General features: G+C 48.9%; 1 protein-coding gene across 7 annotated transcripts in view; it reads right to left on the reverse strand.

Annotated features, from left to right (window-relative positions):
* Positions 1-3971: 3971 nt before the first annotated feature.
* Positions 3972-21925, reverse strand: part of LSAMP (limbic system associated membrane protein) — a 1000415-nt gene continuing 982461 nt past the window's right edge. For all 7 annotated transcript variants that reach the window (XM_018074658.2, XM_018074661.2, XM_018074660.2 and 4 more), the window contains one exon: positions 3972-11513. In XM_018074658.2, coding sequence (XP_017930147.1) covers positions 11416-11513 — 98 coding nt within the window. In that variant the 3' untranslated portion in view covers positions 3972-11415. The remainder of the gene's footprint in view (positions 11514-21925) is intronic.

The raw sequence follows: 21925 nt of genomic DNA on the forward strand, positions 1-21925 counted from the left end.
GACATTTCCATCCTGATTTATATTTGCTTGACCAACCTGGTCTCCTTTTATGAGCAGGTGACCTGCCTAGTGGATGAGGGAAAGGCTGTGGATGTTGTCTACCTGGAATTCAGTTAAGCCTTCAGTACTGTCTCCCACAGCATTTTCCTGGAAAAGCTGGCAGCTCATGGGCTGGACAGGTGCAGTCTTTGCTGGGGTAAAAACTGGCTGGTTGGCTGGGCCTGGAGAGTGGTGGTGAATGTGCCACATCCAGTTGGTGGCCGGTCACTAGTGGGGTTCCCCAAGGCTCAGTACTGGGCCCAGTTTTGTTTAATATCTTTATCAACGATCTGGAAGAGAGGATTGAGTGCACCCTCAGAAAGTTTGCAGATGGCAGTAAGGGTGGAAGTGTTGATCTGCTGGAGGGTAGGAAGGCTCTGCAGAGGGACAAGCTGGATTGATGTGCTAAGGCCAACAGTACTAGGTTCAGTAAGGCAAAGTGCTGAGTCCTGCACTTAGGTTGCAACAACCCCATGTAGTGGTACAGGCCTGGTGAAGAGTGGCTGGAAAGTTGCCTGGCAGAAAAGGACCTGAAGGTGCTGGATCACAGCAGCTGAACACAAGCCAGAGTGTGTCCAGGTGGCCAAGAAGTTCAATGGATCATTAATAGTGGGGCCAGCAGGACTAGGGCAGTGGTTGTCTGTACTTGGCACTGATGAGGCTGCACCTTGAATCCTGTGTTCAATTCTGGGCCTCTCACTGCGAGAAGGACATTAAGGTGTTGGAGTGAGTCCAGAGAAGGGCAATGAAGTTGGTGAAGGATCTAGAGGGTAAGTCATCTAAGTCATCCAAGGAGCAGCTGAGGGAGCTGGGGTTACTTAGCCTGGAATAAAGGAGGCTCGGGGGAGACCTTATCACCCACTACAACTACTGGAAAGGAGGTTGTAGCCAAGTGGGAGTTGGTCTCTTCTCTCAGGCAAATAGTGCAAGAGGATACAGCCTCAAGCTATGGAAGGGGAGATTCAGGTTGGATATCAGGAAGAATTTTTTCATTGAAAGGGTGGTTAAGCATTGGAATGGGCTGCCCTTGGAGATGGTGAAGTCACCATCCTGGAAGTGTTCAAGAATCGACTGCATGTGGCACTTAGTGCTATGGTTTAATTGACGTGGTTGGACTTGATGGTCTTGGAGGTCTTTTCCAACCTTAACGATTTTGTACTTCTGTGATAACCCAGCCTGAAATGTCAGATTTTGCAAACTTTTATGAAAAAAAATTCCTTATTACACATCCCACGTATCAAAATAAGGTGTGTCTAAGACAAATATGCTGCCTTGTGTTTCCAGCTGCTGGTGGGCATAAGTAACAAGTCCTGTCAACCTTAATAGTGCCAACAAGTGCACAGCTGTGGCAAATCTGATCTGGTTTTATCCATCAGAGTTTCTCTCTCTAAACCCAGCTCTTTGCCCATTCTGAAAATGCCTGCTTTGGATAGAAAGTCTATGCTGAATTGCAAGATATTTTTATGGACACATATTTTCCTCTAGCCTTTGAGCACTGTAACCCCTAAAGAATATCCAATTGCAATTTAGTTGTGTTTGAACATAGTTCTCCAGTGAGAAAAGATGAAGAACACAGTCCTCAGAACATCTCATCGCTTTCCTTACTCTTCTGGAAGTTCTGAGGTATGGTAAGTGCTAAGAATTTAGATCCTCATTTACTGGTAGGTCTGCATTAGTGCTAATAATTTCCTATGTACCATTTTCAGTAAGAAGGGGGTACATCTAATAACTGCTGTTACAGACACAAAAAGCTCTTCAGGGTAGTAAAAGCAGGAATTAATGTTAATGAGTCTGCTGTTAGCAAGCAGTACTATTGGTGTTATGCTCACGCCTCACCAAATGCAAAGCTTCGATTTGTTAAGCAGATGCCAGTGTTAACAGCCAAATTCCCTTCCCATGGATAAGTTAGTGTTAGTTAAATGTACCATTAAAAATAACCATTTAAAATGTTAATGAAAAGAGAGGTTGTGCTTGACAGGGTTTATCCCGTCTTCTTTTTAGCCTCAGCTTTGAGGTGGTGGAGGTGAAAAGGCAAGGACAGCTTTTCCAGGTGTGTTCAGAGCAGACATCGAGGTGGAGCTCTGGCAGTGCTTGGTGTCGTTCATGTACAGCATCACAAACCTGGTCTGTTTCCACCTCAGCAATCAGCCAACAAAGCTCAGTACGGACTTTAATATCCATACACACAGTGATACTCCCCCTCCCTGGGACTCCCCCCAGCAGCTCTGCCAGTGTTTCTCCATGCTCTGCTCCCTGACTCTCCCAGCACCATGGAAAAGAATGATGGTGATGGAGGAGGGTTTATAATCCATCACTTCTCTTCCGTCTCAAATAGCAAAGGTGTGGTAGGGGCTAGTCACGTTCATATTCACCATCCTGCTTGCCCCTAGTGCTCAATGATAGATCAGGTTTTATCTAATTTCATGCAATTTAAGAGACAAGTCTGTACTCTACTGAAAACAAGGCTTTCATTGTCCTGTGTCTTATGTTCTAGAAACAAAATTAGATAAAACTTTTCATAGACCATACCCCTCTTTTGTATGTAGGTCTCGAGTCTTTACCCCAGTGAAATAGGCAACAGTGGAGAAGGTGGAAGGAGACACAGAGGCAGTGAAGGTACCACACAGGTGCTGGGCAGAGCAGACCCAGAAATAAGGAGACCTGGTTTCTCATGCTCCAGCAGTGTGCAAGGACAAGACCACCTCCCTCACAGAGCTGCATGCAGGCTCTCCTGCTGCCCAAGCTGAGCTCAGCCACGTGCAGCCTTGTGCTGCTGCTCTGGTGTTGGGTGCAGACACATGCTGCCCTGTTACCTGCTGGGCTCCACCCTTGGGCTGCCCCAGCCCTGTCACACTGCTGCCCTGTGCCACCTGTGGTTCTCCCACTGGGACAAGGACAGTGATGCCAGGCTGTGACAGCCAGATGGCACTTACATTCTGGAGAGACACCACCATTGGAGTTATCTGGCTGTAGAAGACCTGGGTTCTCCAACCCTCACATTTTAAAAGCCCAGGTGCTCCTTTCAACAGGTTTTCTGGATCCCAGTTCTTGGTTTCTCCATCCCCTTGGCTGTGTTTCCTTGAAAACTTGCCTGGGTTACTCTGCTGCCCCTTCCTTCCCACTCCCTTTCTTCTAACCTATTCCCTTCATGCCTGCTTGTGCCCATGGTACTAGACTTCTGCCCTTCTTCCCCTTGTCCTGGCTGCCCTCATTTCAAGCCCCAGGCCCTCTCCAGTCCCGTCTCCCCACTCCCTCTTTGATATAAAATCTTGCCTCTCCAGTTCTGTGTCCTGCTGTTTTCTTGGCCAGTTATTTCCCCCCTCCTTCCCCACTGGCCTCCTCCTCTGTCTCCACCACCTCTGCCATCATGCTCTGTATTTTGGTGCTCCTGTCCTGTGCTTGCTTATGTAGCTCAGCCTCAGCCCATCCCTTCCACCAGCTTCCTTGTTCTTCCCCTCTTGAGACTGCAACCCTGATCCCAGCCTCTATCTGCACATACACATACAATCATGCTATTTAATTAAAAAAAAAAATTTTTTTTGCAGGAGCCAAAGGCAAGTGCTGACTTCAGGGCTGGGCACTGCAGTTTTCACCCATGGCTTCTCCCCTCCACTCCCCTCCCTTACCTCCCCTTCCCTCCCCCACCCTGGCAGCCCCAAATCACACCTATTCACAGCCAGCCTGCTCCCTTCACCCCCAGACACTGCACTGCAGGGGCCAGTCTGCTGGGGGTGACCCAGGACCCTCAGTCCCAAGGCACTGGCCCCTGCCTCTCTTGCAGCCCTGTACCACCTTGCCCCTCCAAGAAAAGTGAAGGAAGGGACAGCCTGGCCCACATTCCCCAGGTAGGCTGGGAAATCATCACTAGAGATGATCAGAGAGGAGGAAAGCCAGAATATGCAGGGAAGGGAGGGGAAATCAGGAAACAGTACCTCCTTTTCACGTTTATTTAATTTTTGTATTTTTTTGTATTTTTTTTTAAGATCACAGAAGAGCAGAGCATTCATACATGTAAAGAAACAGAAACGAGATAACAGAAGTTAAATACATTGAGAAAAGAAAAATAAAAAGCTTCTTTTTTTTTTCCATCGCTGGGTTTTGTTCATTCATTTGTTGGGTTGTTTAGTTTTTTTGATCGGTTCTTTTACACACACACTTGCGCTTTTAAAATTTTCTTTCACAGAGCTAGTTTCAAAAACAAACCAATGGCAAAAAATTAAATGGCCATTTTCTCGTTTCATTAAAGAGAAGTTCAGCTCATGTCTACAGTGCTGGGGAAAAATATATATAAAGATATAGATATATATATATATTTATATGTATATAACACTGTTAATGAGGAGAGTTCTAACCACCCCACCGTGTAGCAAGAAGAAGGGACTGGCCTTCATTCTCAAGGTCTAGAGGATGAATCTTGGCTCCAGCTGGGAAAGCTGAATGACTGTGGGAGGTGATGGTGGCACTGAGGAGGCAGGTTCCCGCTCTTTGCCTCCTCCTCCCTTTCCAGGCACACACAGGTGCTCCTATATGCACAGGCACAGGCACACACACACACACTTTCTCCTGGTTTCCTCAGGAGGTCACCAGTAGCTGTGTGGGTTACAGACAGAGCCAGGCCAGGAGCAAGTGGATGAGTGCCTGTCTGGCCGTGTGTGTGATGGAGAGTGTGGGAAAGGAGAGCATCTGTACGGTAGCCGTGAGGACTACTGCAGCATGTGCGCGGTGGAGCTCGCGGGGGTGTGCGTACGCGCCTGTGCGTGGCCGAATGGGGAGCAAATGTCATAATTTTGGAGGACAGCCCTGCCTGGGAGGTGCTCCCCTCCCTGCTTGGTTCCTAGGTAGCCTTTGCTCCTTGTCTCCATCCATGGTCCTACGTTATGTACAGAAACATCCACATGCCTTTTCTCAGGACACGGCTGGAGCCACTGTGGTGTCACACTGCATCACTCGTGAGGCCCATTGCAGCACAGTGAGCATGCCCTGCGAGGCCAGGAGGGAGCTTCTGATGCACTGTGAGCATAGGAAGAGAAGGAAGGGCCCACCCTACCTGGGAGTGGCCCTTCTGGGATGCAGTGTCTGTCCCTTCCTCAGCCATGCTACCCAAGGAGCCCTGCTGCTTATGCAGCCCTATCACCTGCACTGCAGTCATGTCCTCCTGACTGTCACTGCCCCTTCCTCCTCTGCTGCCTGGGCACTTCTACAAGGCTTGCAGGGCAGTCTGAGTTGCTGTGGCACCAGTTAACCTGAGCCTGCAGCAAATGAAGGACGCTTTGCTTCCCACCTGCCTGGGCTAATCAGATCTGCTCCTCTTTCCCAAGCCCTGCCTTGGTAGGTCTCCTTCCTCATACACATCAACCCAAGCCACAGAAGTACAGAGGACCATACCAACATATCCTAACCAAGATGAGTTCTGCTTTCCTGTTATGGTGAGTGAACCAACAACCAAACACCATATATTGCCCTAATGGGAGCCAACCATCAAGCAAAATTTTGGGGGCCTGTGGGAGTTTCCCAATTATCATTCTAGCATGTTACAAGAAGGAAAAGTGAAAGAGGTTTTAATGGTGTGACACAGCTTCTTAGTCAGCAGGAGTCATGCAGTCAAAAAAAACCATCTTCTGGGCATCGCACTGGAAATGAAGCCACTCTAAGATTAGTGTTGAGAGGCCATGGTCTCCTCACTGGTGAACCTGAGAGTTCTGTGCATGGACAACGGACAGCACTCATCCCTACCCTTTTTCACTGGCACCACATCTTGGAAATTACCATCCAGTTTCTCCATCACTTCTCTGCCTGAAGTTTTCCTCTTCCCATAGAACAGTTTGCTCCCGGCATCCCTAAATCAAGAAGTTCTGTGTACTTGAGTCAGAGAAGCAGTAAGATTGTGCACCATCAGGAGAGAGAGAGAGAGAGAGAGAGAGAGAGAGAACTGCTCACTCCTCTAGCACCACCTCTGTCGGACTGTCTTGGTCAGCCATCCTCTGTGTCACTTGCTATGTCACATCAAGCACCATCAGCATTTGGGCTGCAGGTCAGTGTGCTTGGAGGAGAGGAAGCAGAGGTGTGAGAGGGGTTGGGAGGAGAAGAGCTTTTTCCCTGTGCCTGCAGATTCCCTCATCAGGAAAGGGTGAAGCGATGAAACACTGCACAAAGATTGAGCTGAAACATCACCTGGTGGTGGGGCTGTGAAGGACTCTAGCATAACTCCTCTGACTTCCCAGATCTTCTTCCCCAAAAGCTCTTGTATCATTGGGACTCACTGCTGCTCCCCCAAATTCCTTCCAGATGTGTAGCTACCACTCAGTCTGGAGCCCATGCGGCTATTGACGGTGACTTTGTCCATGCTGTGTGCTTGGACTTTCAAAATGGGGTTGCTTAGACAGGTGGCCTGGGGGCATGGTCTGGATGCACCTGGAGCTAAGAAGAGCTGGTGGGGTTTGGATATACTTTGACCAAAAGTGGGGCAAGCAGCACTACACGAGAGATCTGCCCAAGTGGTGAACAGTCAGTGGCGTGAGAAAGATGTGCGGACAAACACTAACTCTTGACACAATGCATGTCACCAATGAAATCTTCATGAATGGCACGTTAACATGCACTCGGTGCTAGCATGGGGCGACACAACTTCACTGGAGAAGAAAGCAGTGGGGAGAGGAGGGGGGTGCATCACTGAGCAACATGCCCCCAAGCTACGGGGCTGCAGACAAACAAAAATGAACACAACTGCCAAGATACAGGTGTCGGCTGGAGCATCCCATGTTGCCCTTCCCAGCCGTTCAGAGACAGGCGTTTGCTTCGTTTTCCATCTGACCAGGCACACGCTCCAAGCAACATGCTACAATCATGCATGGAGTTCATGTGGCTTGGGGTGGCTGCATTTCCCCTGTCCAGTTCCTTTCAGAAAGACTTGCCTTCACCCCTCCTCTCAGTCATCCGAAAAGGGTTAGAAATCTGCTAGCAAGTATGGGGCCATATATTAAATCTAAGTTTTTGTTCCTCTGCTTGGACATTACCAGACATCTCATTTAGTTCTTGTAATATTTACAAACAAGTTGAAGAAATACAATTTTTTCTTTTTTTTTTTCATTTTGTTCATTTCTCTTTTTATAACACTAAATGTTAAATCTCCATCAATCAAACACAATTACACTGACAAGCTCAAGGAACTGGTGTCCCATTCCAAACTCCCATCTTTCCTGGTCCTCAACCAGCTGAGAGGCAGCAGGAAGTAAGAGCCCAGCTTTTTGGGAGGGAATGGGAAAGATAGCAACATGAAAGCGGAGAATAGATGAAAAGCAGAAACAATTTCAGAGAAAAGGGACTGAGACATGAGAAAAACCTTTGCAACATCTCTGTCAGAGGGTGGAGTGGAGAAAGGGATTGGGAAAAAAGCATTTGACCTTGCCTGTGTTTCCTGCATTCATCTAGCCTCACCACTTGACATATGCTTTGAGCAATCACTGCCCAAGTTCAGGAGAAATTAGGGGATGTTTACAGCATCCTGTGATGCACACTGCAGCTCACAGGATTAGATTCTAGGAGTAAATCAAGCTCCAGCCTACCGACGACACTCCCACCCCTACTAAGAACAGACATTGCCAGGAGCGGGGTTCCCAGCACTGCTGCAGACAACAGGCATACTTGTTATTGGTGGCTTGTCTCAGACAGGTCTGCAAATAATTGATTTTAACCCTATTTCACGGCCATGCAACAGAGGCAAAGATCTGCCAAGGGCCTGCATGAAAGACCAGATCCCTCACACACAGCACCGGGGCTGTGTCCATTTCCCCCAGCTAACAGGCAGGTGGCTTCAAAAAATGGATGTCCTTCTTTTAATGATATATTTCCCTTTAACCATAAGCCTCTGTGCCTTGACATCTAAAAAATATCCCCTCAAAACTCCTTCAAACCAAAACAGGTGTGAGACAATGAAGTATCAGGACTTCTGACCACCACCACACCATAGGGCTCTGATGTGTGTGATCCCAGTGCCTAGGAGTGATCCCACAGTGACAAAAACACATGCAGAAGACAACGCATGGGACAGACGCTACAACACCAACCAGGCTGACATCAAAGAACCTAAAGTGGGCCTACCCAGCCTTTAGGAACAGCCTGTGACAGCAGGACACAGTAGGCTGCCCACCTTTCACACCAAGCCTGCAACAATAAATCCAGGCATAGGTACAGCCCCAAGAATGAGCAATGTGGTGTTTTCCCTTGTGTCAGTGTGCTCGAAAGGGTGCAGTTCCCAGATCTGGCTTCTAGAAACAGCATCAGCTCGTGGTTGTACCAGGGGAAAGAGAAGCCCTGTGGCAGCAGGAAATCTGGATATGTTACTAAGACACCGAATTACACGACGCTCCTTAAGGGTAGGTACAAGGACTGGGATGTCTGAATGCTCTGAAGGATACAGGGCATTTTCTCCCTGGGCCGCCACAGGCACACCAGTCTCCAAAGGAGATGCCCAAGTCCCACCAATGACTGCCCTATCTTGGAAGAGGGGAGCCATCCGTGGATGCCTTGAGTGGATTTCAAGCACCAGTTGCCCGGCTTTCCCCTCTTGCACCAAAGCACAAACACCTCCAGGTATGGCTTTGGGGCCTGGAGGAGCATAATTTACCACCATGCAATCCCACAGTAGCTCTGTAGCAACTCTTGTAACGCCCAAGACACAGCCTCTTGTGTCTTCAATAAATTTCCTCGCTCATTCTGGCTGCCTGTGAGGAGCCCTTGACTGCCTGCTTAATTGCGTGCCTGCTGCTGCCTGAAACAGCTGAGCTCAGCAGCGAGGGGGCAGGGTCAGCAGTGCCGCAGTGCAAGGCGAAAGCAGCAGGCTGAGCAGCAGGGAGAAGCCTTATCAGACTGTGCCCCACTCAAGCAAAGATGGGGACAGGCTTGCAGGCAGCAATTTCCCACTTTCCTTCCTGGCAGGGGACCACCCGGTGGGTATCCTCTCCAGCACACTGGAGAGCGGCAAGGCCAAGCAATTTTCCCCTTGCTTTCAAGAGCGTGTGAGCGTGACTGCCTGACGTGCTGCTACTGTGCCAACTTGCAGGGCAAAGACAGAAAAGCAAGCTGGCTTGTGCTTGGAAGCTCAGTGGTGCTGAGCTGTACTGTCATGGGATGGTCACTCGACTTGTGTGGGCTAACTCAAGTTCTTCCTGCACATCTCTCTCCCCAGAAAAGCAAGTGGCTACCTGATAAACACTGTGTTTCATCATCTTTGCTGCTGGTGGATACTAGGGCTTGTGACTGGCCAGGAGACACAGGAGTCTTCTCCCCACTGCCCCTGCCCACACACATGCACTGCAGCCAATGGAGAGTATGACTGTTGTCTTGCCCTCTCCCCCTGCATCAGACCTTGTGCTGGGTGGCAACTTCCAGCCACCACTCAGCATTTTCTCAGCCCTGTTTCTAACAGCCTGTTCTCTCCTTCTCCTCACTTGGGAGCCACAAAGCATCTCCTGTTGGCACTTCTGCATGTGGTTCTGCCATGGGAAGTGTGATGGCAAGCAACAGCACTCTCCAGCAAGACCAGCACCCTTGAGATGAGAAAAGAGAAGAGAAAGGGGAATTGTGCTGCCCACTTCTTTGCTGAACCACTTTAAGCTCCTTCTTTATAAGCCCAGGATTTTGGACCTGAGATTTGTTTTACTTCTTCTATTCACAGGTCTTGGACATTTTCTGACCCAATTTGTTTCAAATGTGGAATTTGCAGTGAGTTTTGTAGTAGCAATGGTGTACAGCACACAAACATGCACACGCACACTCACCCTCTCACACAGCCTACATTTCCTTTTATACCAGGGAGGACAGTAAGAATGAAAACAACAAAACAACAAAAAAGAGTATTGGCTCTATTTTTGCATGACTACCAAAATGGTTAGGAATGACCAGATTGCTGTTTTCATGTTGAGGCATTGCTTCTATGCACACACTATACCTAAAAGGAATGGCTGCTTGGTGATGTCCAAGGTCTCATCACTCACATCCCACCAGCTCAGCCTCCCATTCCCAGGAGGAATGGGTGGTTGCACTCTTCAGTCCATAGTGCTGTAGGCCAGTCCTGGTTTCTTCTGCTCGTTTGGACAATTGCACATGAGTGCACACCCCCATGCATGTGTGCGAGCACTCATGCATAGCAGGGGCTGCTATGCTGGTACTTAGAGGCTGAGAGCCAGACAGGTTGCAGGTGGGAGAGAAAAAAAGGGTAGACAAGGGTGCAGACTGACTCTTGCAAGCAAGGTGGCCAGAAGTTAAAAAGCCAGTGAGGATGCTGGAGAGAGGACACCACTGGAATCTGTGTTGCAACTGCCCCTCTCTCCTCACCCCTCTTCTCTGCCTGAGTGATCTCTCTGCATCTTGTCTCACACTTACAAGGCAGGACATTATCTACAGCAGGATGAGCATATGTACACATGGACTGTTCATTTTGCATGCTTAGAGAGAGGAAGAGAAAGAGAGAAAGAGTGAAGACGGAGCGAGAGCCACACATGCACGCACGCACGCACACAGGCATACACAGGAGAAAGAGAAAGACACCTGGTTGAATTGAGGGGGGAGAGGAAGAGGATTTAAAAAAAAAAAAGAAAAGTAGGCTTTCAGTAGAGTTGACACAGCTTTAGTTTAGGCCAGCAAGGGTGATGTTGCATGAAGGAAGGGACAGGAAAAAAGGTGTTTAGCAAGGGCTGGGTGCACATGAGCGCAGGGTGAAGTGAAGAGAGGAAGAGTTCTTCACAGGACACCAGTGTGCAGAGAGCTTCAGGTGACTTGCTCTGGTTTGTGGCTTTTTTTTTTTTCTTTGTTTTCAAAAGTATGAACTGGCTGAGCATTAGCTCACAAAAATGACCCAGGGCATCCAAAAAGTTAAATGGCTATAGACACCGAAGCAAAGACCTCTTTCTGCAAAAGAAAGAAAGAGGAGGAAGGAAGGAAGGAAGGTGAGGAAGTATGGAAAAGAGGAAGGAGGAGAGAAAAGAAAAGGGATCTTCTGTTTGATTGGCTTTATGGGTTTTGTTGGATTGTTTACATTGCAGCATCCTCCGGCGACGCGATCCTTGCTGGTGCCCCATTCTCTCCCTCGGTTCGTGTTGCCTCCTAGACAGTCAGTGACTTGACAGCCGGCTTTTCAGGTTTTGGATTAAATGTTGCTGAGTCTTCTTTGCTGTAATTTTTCCTCTCCCCCCTCTTCGCTCCTGAACACACAAAAGTTGTGAAAGAAACAGTCGTCTCTCTCTCTCCCCCCCCCTTTTTTCTCTCTCCCCTCTCTTCGCTCTGTCTCCTGTATAACGCATTTTGTTTTGTGTGTTGTTGTCGTTGTCGTGTTGTTTTTTTAATTATTATTAATATTATTATTTTTAATTCTGATTTGTATTAACATTTGCTGAGTAGGCAGAGCAGGGACGCTGCCAGCAGCCACAGTGGGACGGCCAAACTCATGGAGCCGTTGTCTACTCTCCCTGTGCCGGGTCCTGCAGGGAGTGAGAAGGGAGAGAAAAGAAGACAAGATTACACATGGCTGGGTAAGATAGGGATAACACAGGAACACAACACTTCACTCCCGGGCTGGGGCTGCAGGGCACAGCCGCCTTCCCACTTCAGTGAGCTCCCTCCAGCCCAGGTGCAGGCTGCTGCCTGGCAGCTGCTCAGCATGCTCCTTCCCTCTGTCCAACACTCCAGTGGCATGTGGTTTTCCCTAAACAACACTCAGGCTGGAGCAAGCAGGAAGGCTCAATCCCGGCCGCTAACCACATCCCATCCTTTGCTGTGCCTCCAGCTGGGAACTACTGGCCTTCCAACATGAGAACACGGTTCACACCTTTGCAGACACAGCCCCTAGTCACCAGCTCCACAGCTGCCCGCTCTGCCACCTTCCCAGTGGTGGCCCTGAGGTGCCAGGACTTATAATTGTGTGCAGTGGCCAGTGCCTGTCTGCAGCGAGACACCAGCTCCGCAGGAGCTGATTCATCACAGCGGTCTGATCAATAAAACATGGGGCCAACACGCGGACGTCTCCCCTCCCTCATACAGGCTGCACTGCAATTAAGTGTTTCTGAATCGGAGAGAAGGCAGGCTTCGCTACTGTGTTTATGGCCCTGTGACGTGACACCTATGGGGTGAGGGTGCAGGGTATGCCAGGGAGGTTGATTTTTCACAAGGGTGCATCCACAGGCTCTGTCAGAGCAGGCAGGGAGGAGCATGCTGCTGCAGCAACAAATAATGCAGCCTCACTCCAGGAATATTAAGCGCTAACACTCCTGACATCTCCTCATTCATCCACTCATTTATGAGTCCCTTTTTCTGGATGGCTTTAGCGGCAGTGATACTGTTTTAAATTCACCCTGCAACACCAGTCTCTGGCAGTCTTTTCTTTATAATAGGCAGGGAGATGTACGTGGCTGTGGTTCTGTAAATGCATGCCCACCATGCATATGTGCACATATGGCTACACATATATGTACTTTTTTTTATATGTATATGTACACATGCACGCACACACATGTATATGTACATGCCTGTGTACATGTACACATATACATATAAGTGTATACAAACACACATATGTGTGTATGTGCAGTGTTTTACACAGAAGAGGTGCAGGAAAATGCTGAAGTGTGGAGATGGAGATGAGTTCTTGTGTTGGAACTGATTGTGCTGTAGAAGACAGAAGTCATGCTTACTACCATGAGAAGCAAATTCTGATATCTAAGGGGTGCCAGAAAAAAAAAAAAGGCCCTGTTGAGGAGAGCCCTGTGAGACCAAAGTGCAACTTCCCCTCTCACAACCTGCAGAGTTTATCAGGCGAAGACCCTCACTCTACTGTGTGGTGCACGGGTGCCACAGGCATGCTCAGCAGCACGGTCACTATTAAACTTGAGCTGGTGACTGAAAGGCAGCAAATCGAAGAAGGATATCTTCAGAGCCTCTGAAATTCTTCAGCACTTTCATTTGTCTGATTTCTTCCTAATGTAGGCTGTTACTTACTAGATTAGCTGTTTGTGCCCCAATTCTATTCTTTCATTATTAAGAAAGTATGTGCTGGACTGTGTGGAAAATTTATATTCTGTCTATGGCTTCTTTTTTCTGCTAGTCCATGCATGTCTTTTGTGGCTTGTCACACAAATCCTACAATACTGGTTTTTTACTGCTTTTTTGGGTGACAGGAATTTATTTCCCGCTCTGAGATCAGGAACACGTTTAAACTCAGCTACTACCCTTACCTGACCTATGTTTCAGAGAAAGCATCTTTCACTGTCAAATAATTGTAGGGAGGCTGTTTGGGACCATTTGCATCCCTTATTGTCAGTTCCAAAACGTGACTCCTCTGGCCCATCAGATAATCAAGAACACACCAGGCAGTCTGTGTTGCCCACACAAAATCTTCTGCCATCACATTTTTACTATTTGTCTTAAATACTATTTGTTTTAAATAGTATTTGTTTGAACACATACATTGACATTTATGTAACACATACACACATGGCAGCAATCCTCCTCCTTGTCACTTTTCCAGGGGACCCATAGAATCAGAGCAAAGGCATATGCACCGATGGTGGCTTGCAACTCACATCCAGCACAGCGGAGGCAGAGGGATGTTTGGCCTTGGCTGGGTACTGCTGCCTTGATACATATAAGTGCATAGCTCGGGGTTTGTGAGCTTGGTGGGGGCCAGAGGCATGGCATGGTGTGGCATGGTATGGTAAAGAGATGTCCTTCTGCAACACGTAGGTATAAGAAAGGACACCCAAGGAAACATGGTGTGATGAAGGACTTGGGAGAATGTCAGGCCACTTCTGTTCTGCTAGAGCTTGTGTGTATAAGCTTGAGGGTATCTGACAAGCCAAAACTCCCATCTCCACAGATAAAAAATGGTGCGAGTTACACAGCGTCATGTTTCCCCACTAAGCTCCTGTGAGTGCCAGTGAGGTGGTGGGGCTGCTACAGACACCTCTTAGGTGCAGTCCTGATCATCTTCTGCACCTCACTTCATGCTAATACCAGCAGCTGTCCACACCAAGGGACTGTGTGTACCTGTGCAGGCGTCGGGCAGAGTTTTATGCTGACTGTGAGGCCTGGCATCCAGTGTGGTCCCTGCATGTAACCCCGGGGGCCACGTGTGATCTCTGGGTTTTACAGCAGAACTGCTTTAAGTACATGCCATGGATGATACATTTACTGTCACATGTACTGCAAAAATGGGGAAAGGTTATAGTTCGATCACAAAATAAAATTCTCGAAGGCTTTTGGGGGGCACTAATTGCTCAAGTGTAATAAAGAGCGAAAATGTAAGAATAAAATGAAATATTAATTTCGAGTGAGATTTTGTGCAGAAAATAGCTCCCATTTTCAATTCACTCTATCACTTTCGCCATTCCTTCCCAGACAGAACTTGGGCTTTGACAGCCCACGTTTGCGTGGTGACTTCTCTTTTGTCTCTCCTGCTGTGGGGCGCGTCCCCCTCTGCCGCGGGCACCACGGCACCCACACGGCCACGGGCGAACGTCCAGCCCCGGCAGCGATCACCGCGCTGCCCAACACGCACAGATGAGCGCTCACCCCCATGCCCCGCACCCGCACGCTACCCTCCCGCACGGCTGGCCAGGCACACGCAGCCATGCCCACCCCACGGCCCCCCGCCTGCGAAGGCCGCACCGCCCGCCCGCAGCCCCGCCCGCAGCCCGCCGCGCCCCGGAACGCGGTCTCCGGCTCCCCCTGGCGGCCGCCGCCGGGGCCGCCCGCCGGTGCCTCCCGCTGAGACCCCCCCAAAAAAGCCCTCGCTCGGCCCGCCTGCGCCCCCCTGCTACATCTCTGCCCGCACCGGGGGCTTCGGGGCTGTCCCTGCGCTCTCCCGCTTCGGTAACCTTGAGCCTGTGGCCTGGGCATTTGCTGCAATATCCCGGGCTAATCGCTGCCCGGCCGCAATTGGGAAGCCCTGCCAAGTCCCTGACCACGCAACAGCTTTCAAGGGAGTGTTCTTCCACCACAGACGGGGAAGGAAATTGAGTTTCTGATGATGATGATTATGAGTGAATATGAATATCTAGCAGCTTTTCACAGATAAACTCCCAGGGGACCCAAGACCCTAAATGCTGACCGAGTCAGATTCCATTAAGCAAATCAAGAAGGAGCAGACTGAAAATCAGCAAGGGCAAAATGACTGCACTGCTCTTCCCTGCTTCAAATGTGAGACATTTCGATACCTGGTGCAGATGCAGGTGGAGCCCTACAGTGTCTCATCATGCTGCAACAACCTCACAGGATGCTGTGCCCTATGTTTCCAAGGGTTTATCCGTGCCACATGTTCACCCTGGGTGATCTGCACTGGTGTACACCACAGAATAGCCTTGGCCAAGATTTAGAAAGCTATAGTTCTCTGAGGGCTGAAGAGGACCATGTGGAGCCCCCATCCCACTTCCCTCCTCAAGACCAGGTAACCCTAGCTGCATCCTTAAATTTAACCATGGGAAAAACAGAGCCACGCCACTGACCTTGGTGCTCCTACTCACCTGCATGCGTGTAATGGCCCTGTATACTAGCCCTGCACAGAGAGGCTCCAGGACTCTTTTCCTGACACTTCTGGGAAAACTTCTATGTACTTTTGAGTGGGGATGCAGAAGGGGTGGTGAGGCCCTTAAGCATGGGACTTCAGTGATTTCACCTGGTGCCTCACTCCTGAGGCAAACTCTTCTATGCAGCATGAAGTAGAATTGCTGCATGCTCTCATGTGCAGAGGACTGCAAGCTTGGCTAGCCCAGGTTTCACTAGAGAGGATAGGTATGTATGCTACTATACCATAATTTTCCTGGTATAGCTGTACAGCTTTTGTGTGTGCGCGTGTGTGTGTGAGATGGCTCAAATACTACTCCTACTCCTGTGAAGAGTGTAGGAAAAGATGTAGCAAGAAGAATGGTGGGACTTGGATGAGATGACAGAGGGAGAGGGCAAAAGCAGGGTGCTGCTTCCACTCACAGCAAACCACACTCAGATTGCAAAGCCAAGAGCTGCTGTCTTCCTCAGAAACAGTCTGCCTCTAGGAGAAGCATACCACAAGAAAAGACCTTTGCTGGGTCAGTCCAAAGGTCTTTTCTAACTTTCAGTCCTGTCCCCTGCGGGTGCTGGCTGAGGGTCAGCCAGGAATAGTATATGGCCAGCATGGCATCACACTGGCCTGCCTCTGGTGCTTCAGAGACATCCTGAGCCAGCAGAAGTGCACCCCTTGAGAGATTACATGAACTTGTTCGGTCACTTCTGGACTGCCTGAAAACTTCCATATCCATAATCTCCCTTAGCTCTTTAAGGAGCACAGCAGCAGTCAGCTTCCAGCAATGACATTATGGCCACACATTAAATTTGGGTGCTATGTTCTCCTGTGACTTTAGGACCTTGACATTAACAGGTGGCCTGGCACACCACCTGCTACTAATTGCTACCTGAACTGACTTGATTAAAACTGTCTCAGTCACTCCTTGCTCTGCAGTCTCCTCTGCTGATTACAGGAGAGCCAAGCTAAGAAAACTGCCCAGTGTGGAAAGAATTAGCTGGAGTGTGTTCAGATCTTCCTAGGAAGGGGAGAGATGAGCTTTTTGTCAAGAAAACTGTTAGGAAAGAAACTACCCAGTGTTGAGAGACTGGTGGCCATGGAATGCTCAAGTCCTGAATCAGAGAACTGCAAGTGTCCCCACTACACCTGGGGCACAGCTCTTACTGAGCCTTCAGTGGACGCTGCTTCAGCAGCTGAAAGGCATGTAGTTGTGAGAGGACTCAGTATGATGTCCCACAAGGCCTCAGCAACTGAGACTCCAGTGGTGCATCCTCTGTGGCAGACTAAGACTTGCTAGCTGCAGAAGTCACTGAGAGGGGGGGCAGATTTCTGGGGCCTGATCTTTCTCTCCCTGCCTACAAGACTTGAATTTATAGTGCTACAAGACACTGCAACACACACAGATTCAGCGCCAGTGTCCAAGGTTAGAAGGCTGCTTGGTAGCCCTGTACCTGCCCTACCTCATGGCTAGTGTTGGCCCTTTAAAGCCTACAGTGCCCATTGAAAGTTGGGGACTGCATGAGGAGGTGATAAACACGTAAGTGCATCTGGGAAGAGGCACAAGAAAAGGCTGCTGTGATGAGAGATATAAGAAGGGGGCAATATGGACTGAGGTGATAGGATGAGCCTTGCACTTGTACCAATGTACAGCAGAGGAAACAATGACAGAGAAGGTCTTCAATTGAAATGGCAATACAGGAATGCTCAGCTCAGGACATGGGAGGAGAGCAAGAGGAGGAGATGCTAAGGCAGTGTGAGGACAGTGAAATGCAGGGCTTTATGTAAGCACACAGGTTGGATAGGTAAGGAAAACAGGTCCTGGGAGAAGGGGAGATAAAGGAGGAAATTAAGCCCTGATCAGGCATAGGAAAGCAGGGATAGAGGGAGACAGCTAGAGGGGCTGAGGGTGCTTATCGGAAGAGGGCATTAGTACCAGGACTGCAAAGACAGGCAGCCAGTACCAGCCCGGGGTCAGAACTGCAAAAGAAAAAGTGGGGTTTCCTAAGAGCTGTTTATGGATGTGGTGCCCAGTGAAGCTCAAACGCCGACAAGCAGGTAGGAGAAAGGGCAGGAGCAGCGGGTGAAGGAGTGCTGCCAGCGCTGTGGCATCATGCAGGCGAACCGCACTCGCGAACTCCCAGTCTGGCACCTTTCCTTCCCCGGCGGTCTCGGCTGTGCCCCGCAGACACTCAGCAGCAGGTCCGGCAGCTCCCCGCTGGTCCCTCCCTTCCTCTCTCCCTCTCTCCTCGCCCGGTCACAACCCGCGAATCCGCCGCTCCTTCCCCGTGAGGTGGCAGCCGAGGGCCACGAAACCCAAATACTGCGGGCGCTCCTCCCTCGCGACTCCAGGCAGCCTCCGGACAGGGCACGGATAACCCCGGGAATAACAGCCGGGGTCAGGGCGGCTCCGCACACCCCCCCGGTAAAACCCCCGGGTACCATCCTGAGGGAAAGGTGCCAGCCCTGCACGCTCCGAGCCACTGCTGCCCCAAGCAGCACCCTACGGCCACGTTTATGTGGCACGGAATCCGATCCCTCACCGGCCTGCATCTCTCCACAACTACCATGCATCAGCCTCCCTGGTAACACTCCTTTGGGGGCAGATCTGACCTACTGGTTGATTGTAACCATAAAAACCATGACATCTACCACTATGGCAGCAGAAATTGAGGTTGCAGGGGTAGGTGTTGAAGTTTGTAAGTCATTCTACTTATTATTCTTATGATGGGCCCCTGGCATATGAATGACATGGACCTGTTGGACTGAGTCCAGAGAAGGGCCATGAAGATGCCCAGAGGGCTGGACTACCTCTCCTAAGGACCACCTAAGACAGGCTGAGAGAGTTGGGGTTTTTCAGCCTGGAGAAGAGAAGAGACCTCATTGCAGCCTTCCAGTAGCTAAAAGGGGCTGACGAGCTGAAGAGTGACTTTCTGTAAGGGCATGTAGTTGTAGGAGGTTAAGGTCTTAAACTGAAAGAGGGTACACTTAGATTGTATATAAGGAATAAATTCTTCACTATGAGAATAGTAAGTCATTCACAGAAGCTGTGGATGCCCTATCCCTGGGGGTGTTCAAGGCCAGGTTGGAGGAGACTTTGAGCACTGTGGTCTAGTGGAAAGTGTCCCACGCCACAGCAGGGGACTTGGAACTAGGTGATCTTTAAGGTCCCTTCCAATTCAAGACATTCTATGATTCTACTTTCTCCACACAGTTGCTTCTCCTTCTGTCTCCTCACTCCCTCCAGCTTCCTTTTGTAACACCAACAGGCCCTATTAGAGAGGGAGATGGAGGCTGTGGCATGACATGTAACCCTTGCTCAAGAGGCAGATGAGGCCAGATGTGTAAGCAAAGCCACAAGTTCACCAGGTTGCACAGAGACATGTCTCCAAATGTAAGCACCATGATCATCACCATCAGACACTGAACCCGAGACTTTCGAGATTCCTAACACAGGCCTTTAAAAACGGCCATTTGAGTTGCAAGCAGAAAGCAAATACATTCCTGGTCCGAATCCAGAGGGAAAAAATCACCCATCCATCTACATGTTTCACACTCATATTCACCAATACAAAATATTCTACTGGTTCTTGGGTCCCATCATCTGAGTAAACTGAAATGCAGGCAGGAGAAGAGACAGCAGATGGCAGTTTTTCTCATATTTACATTAACAAGACACCAGGGCTTGATGTATCTGTAGTGCTGATGGAGGAGAGCCCACAGAGGAGTTTCAAAGGGTATCAGAGAGCTACTGGTTCCTTGTTTGCTTTGGGGAATCTGCCCTTGGGATCCTGTCAAAGACCATGGGGTAACACCTTGTGTTAGAGGCAATCAGTCCCCATTAGTTTCTGAATGGAAGTGAGCCAGAAAGCAGCATGGGATGGGCTAGGAGAACTTGTCTGTCATGGGAAGGAAGGAGTGATGGTATAACAAGTATAGCCAGCCTGCTGTTTTTCCAAGGTGCTGCTCACACTGACTGGCTTTGGGCTCCATGCTATTGATAGGCTGCCTCTACTTACAGCAAAGACTGGAGTCCTGCTTCTTGAGTGAACAAAACCACCAAAATGAGAGAGGGATGGGAAAAAAAACCCCACCTCTAAAGGAGAAGGCATGAGGGAAAGAGGATGTAGAGGATGTGCGTCATACAGGTGACTCTAGCCTCTCCTTCCCTGGGGCCTGAAGGAGGTCTTAGGGTTTACACTTGCCAGATTCTGAGCAGGAAGTAATTTTTCCTAGTCTGTTGACTCTCCTGCCAAGGCTTCAGAAGATGAAATCTTTATTATCATGGAGGCTTAGAAGGGAGGAATACTGTTAATTCCATTTTCAAGGTCATACTTTGAAAGTTATTAATTTCTTTCTTCCAGGGCTTTGCACTCTACTCTGAGGCTTTAGGGATTACCAGCTTCTACTTACTAGGGTTCATTTGGGGCTTTTTTCTTACTCCTTTCCTGTTCCTCCCCCCTCCACTTTGAGAAAAAGATACGTTTTTTCCCTCCCTGTTCTCAGTGTTGAAACTACTTTGTTCATTGCCTGCTCGTTCCCCATTGTCACTATCAGTTCTGCTCCTGTAATTAAAACTTGACTGTGACTGCAGTGGCAATAGGCTGGCTTTCCTAGAGGTGGAAGTACCACTGTGTAAACTAGGGAGGATGCCCTCCAGCAACTCTCCAACAAGATTAAGGAAATGTCTCTGGTGTCTATCAATCTTTGCACTCGGTTTAATGTATTTGAGAATTTGCTCATGCTTTTTTAGCACTGAGCAGTTCTTCCCCATGTTTTGGAGCTCATTCATGGTGTACTAAGTACTCATCTATCACACCTTATGTCTGAGAGAAGATTCATTCTGTAATGCAGCTCACTCATCCTTCCCTAAGGTCTAAAGAATATCCCTGAAATTGTATTTCTCAGTGTCTTTCTGAGAAGGTCGTGGTGTTCAAGACTGGATACTTACACCATTTATCCTGAAGCTGGTTTACAGTAATCTTAGTCTAAAATTGAACTGTTATCCTGACCAGTGAGGCTGGTGGTAGCTAGAAGACAACCTACGTTTCAAGGTTACACAGATCTTTCATCATCGTCTGTCCCGTGTATATAAAAAAGTGCCAAGTTTTTTTCACAGCTGAAGAAATAGTTCTCCCACTCTTTCCATTTCCCTAGCAACTGGAGATGTAAGAAAAAAAAAAACCAAACACAAAAAAACCCAACACTTGGCAAATGACTGATACAAAATCAGATACTTAAAACTGCATAGTCTTCAAATCACTTATTGAAGACTCTCATTCTACAAGCAAAACAACCAAAAAACCCACATAGCGCAGACTTTTTTACAGGCCATAATGGAGAAGATCTGAGCCTTTTCTGCTTTTTACTTTCCTAAAATAAAGCAGTTTCTCCCCTGCTCACCTCTCAAGCACATGTGTAGGGCACAGAAGATCAAAGGTGATGCCAGCACATAACGTGGTGTCTTAACAGAGGACAAACAGCATAGCTCGCCTCATCCAGAGCACACACAGCCCTAGGAAGCAGGTTTGCTAATTGGAGGCTCTGGAACCTCTTGAAAAATTAATGGTTTCATCAGCTTCATGTCTGTTTGTTTATTTACTTTTTCTCTGCTATGGTTTCCTACAAGCTTTGCTGGATATATGGCATGGGAAAGATTTGAGTGGCTGTGGACAGAAATGAAGAGGGGGGGACATACCTAAGGGTGACTGGAGAGCGGAGCAGAAGGAGAACTAAATGGGGGTGGAGAGTGACCAGCATGCTTGTGGTTACTCTGGTACTGAAATCCAGTCACATTGCAGTCTCTGCCCTTCCTACCTTTCTCTAGTACCTGGGTACTCCCTTGCAGTGAGCTTAGCAGAGACCAACCCTTGTCCCCATCCCTCCTTTCCTGGGAGTGGAACAAATTAGGAGGAGGTTTAAGCTAGCCTTTGTCAAAGGCTGCTTCTGAACAATGGGCAGTACAGGAACACTCATAGGAACACTCTTAACAAGCCTGTGTGCTCCTTTCAGCATTTCAATGAGTTAGAGATGTCATGAGAATCAAGCTGGGCCCACAGGCTGGTGTATGTCCTTAAAGTGTGGGGTCTAAGTAAATATTGCTTTGTGTTCTCATCAATGTATGGATATGTCTGTGTGTTTGTAATTCCAGAGTGAGACTCCTGGTCACCTTAACACCCTAACAGTGCAAGCATGGTTTTAATACCTGGTCCAGGCCTGGGAAAAGCCAGAGCAGAAAGCCATTGTGGCTTCCCACAACCCATTCCCAGACCAGTAATTAAACAGGGAAAGTTAATACAGCTTACACAGGCAGCTGAGCAGGCCTTCAGCTGGGTGAGTTGGAGG

The sequence above is a fragment of the Manacus vitellinus genome, unplaced genomic scaffold (genome assembly GCF_001715985.3).
Source record: "Manacus vitellinus isolate BGI_N305 unplaced genomic scaffold, ASM171598v3 scaffold_28_pilon, whole genome shotgun sequence".
In the NCBI taxonomy this organism is placed as follows: domain Eukaryota; kingdom Metazoa; phylum Chordata; class Aves; order Passeriformes; family Pipridae; genus Manacus; species Manacus vitellinus.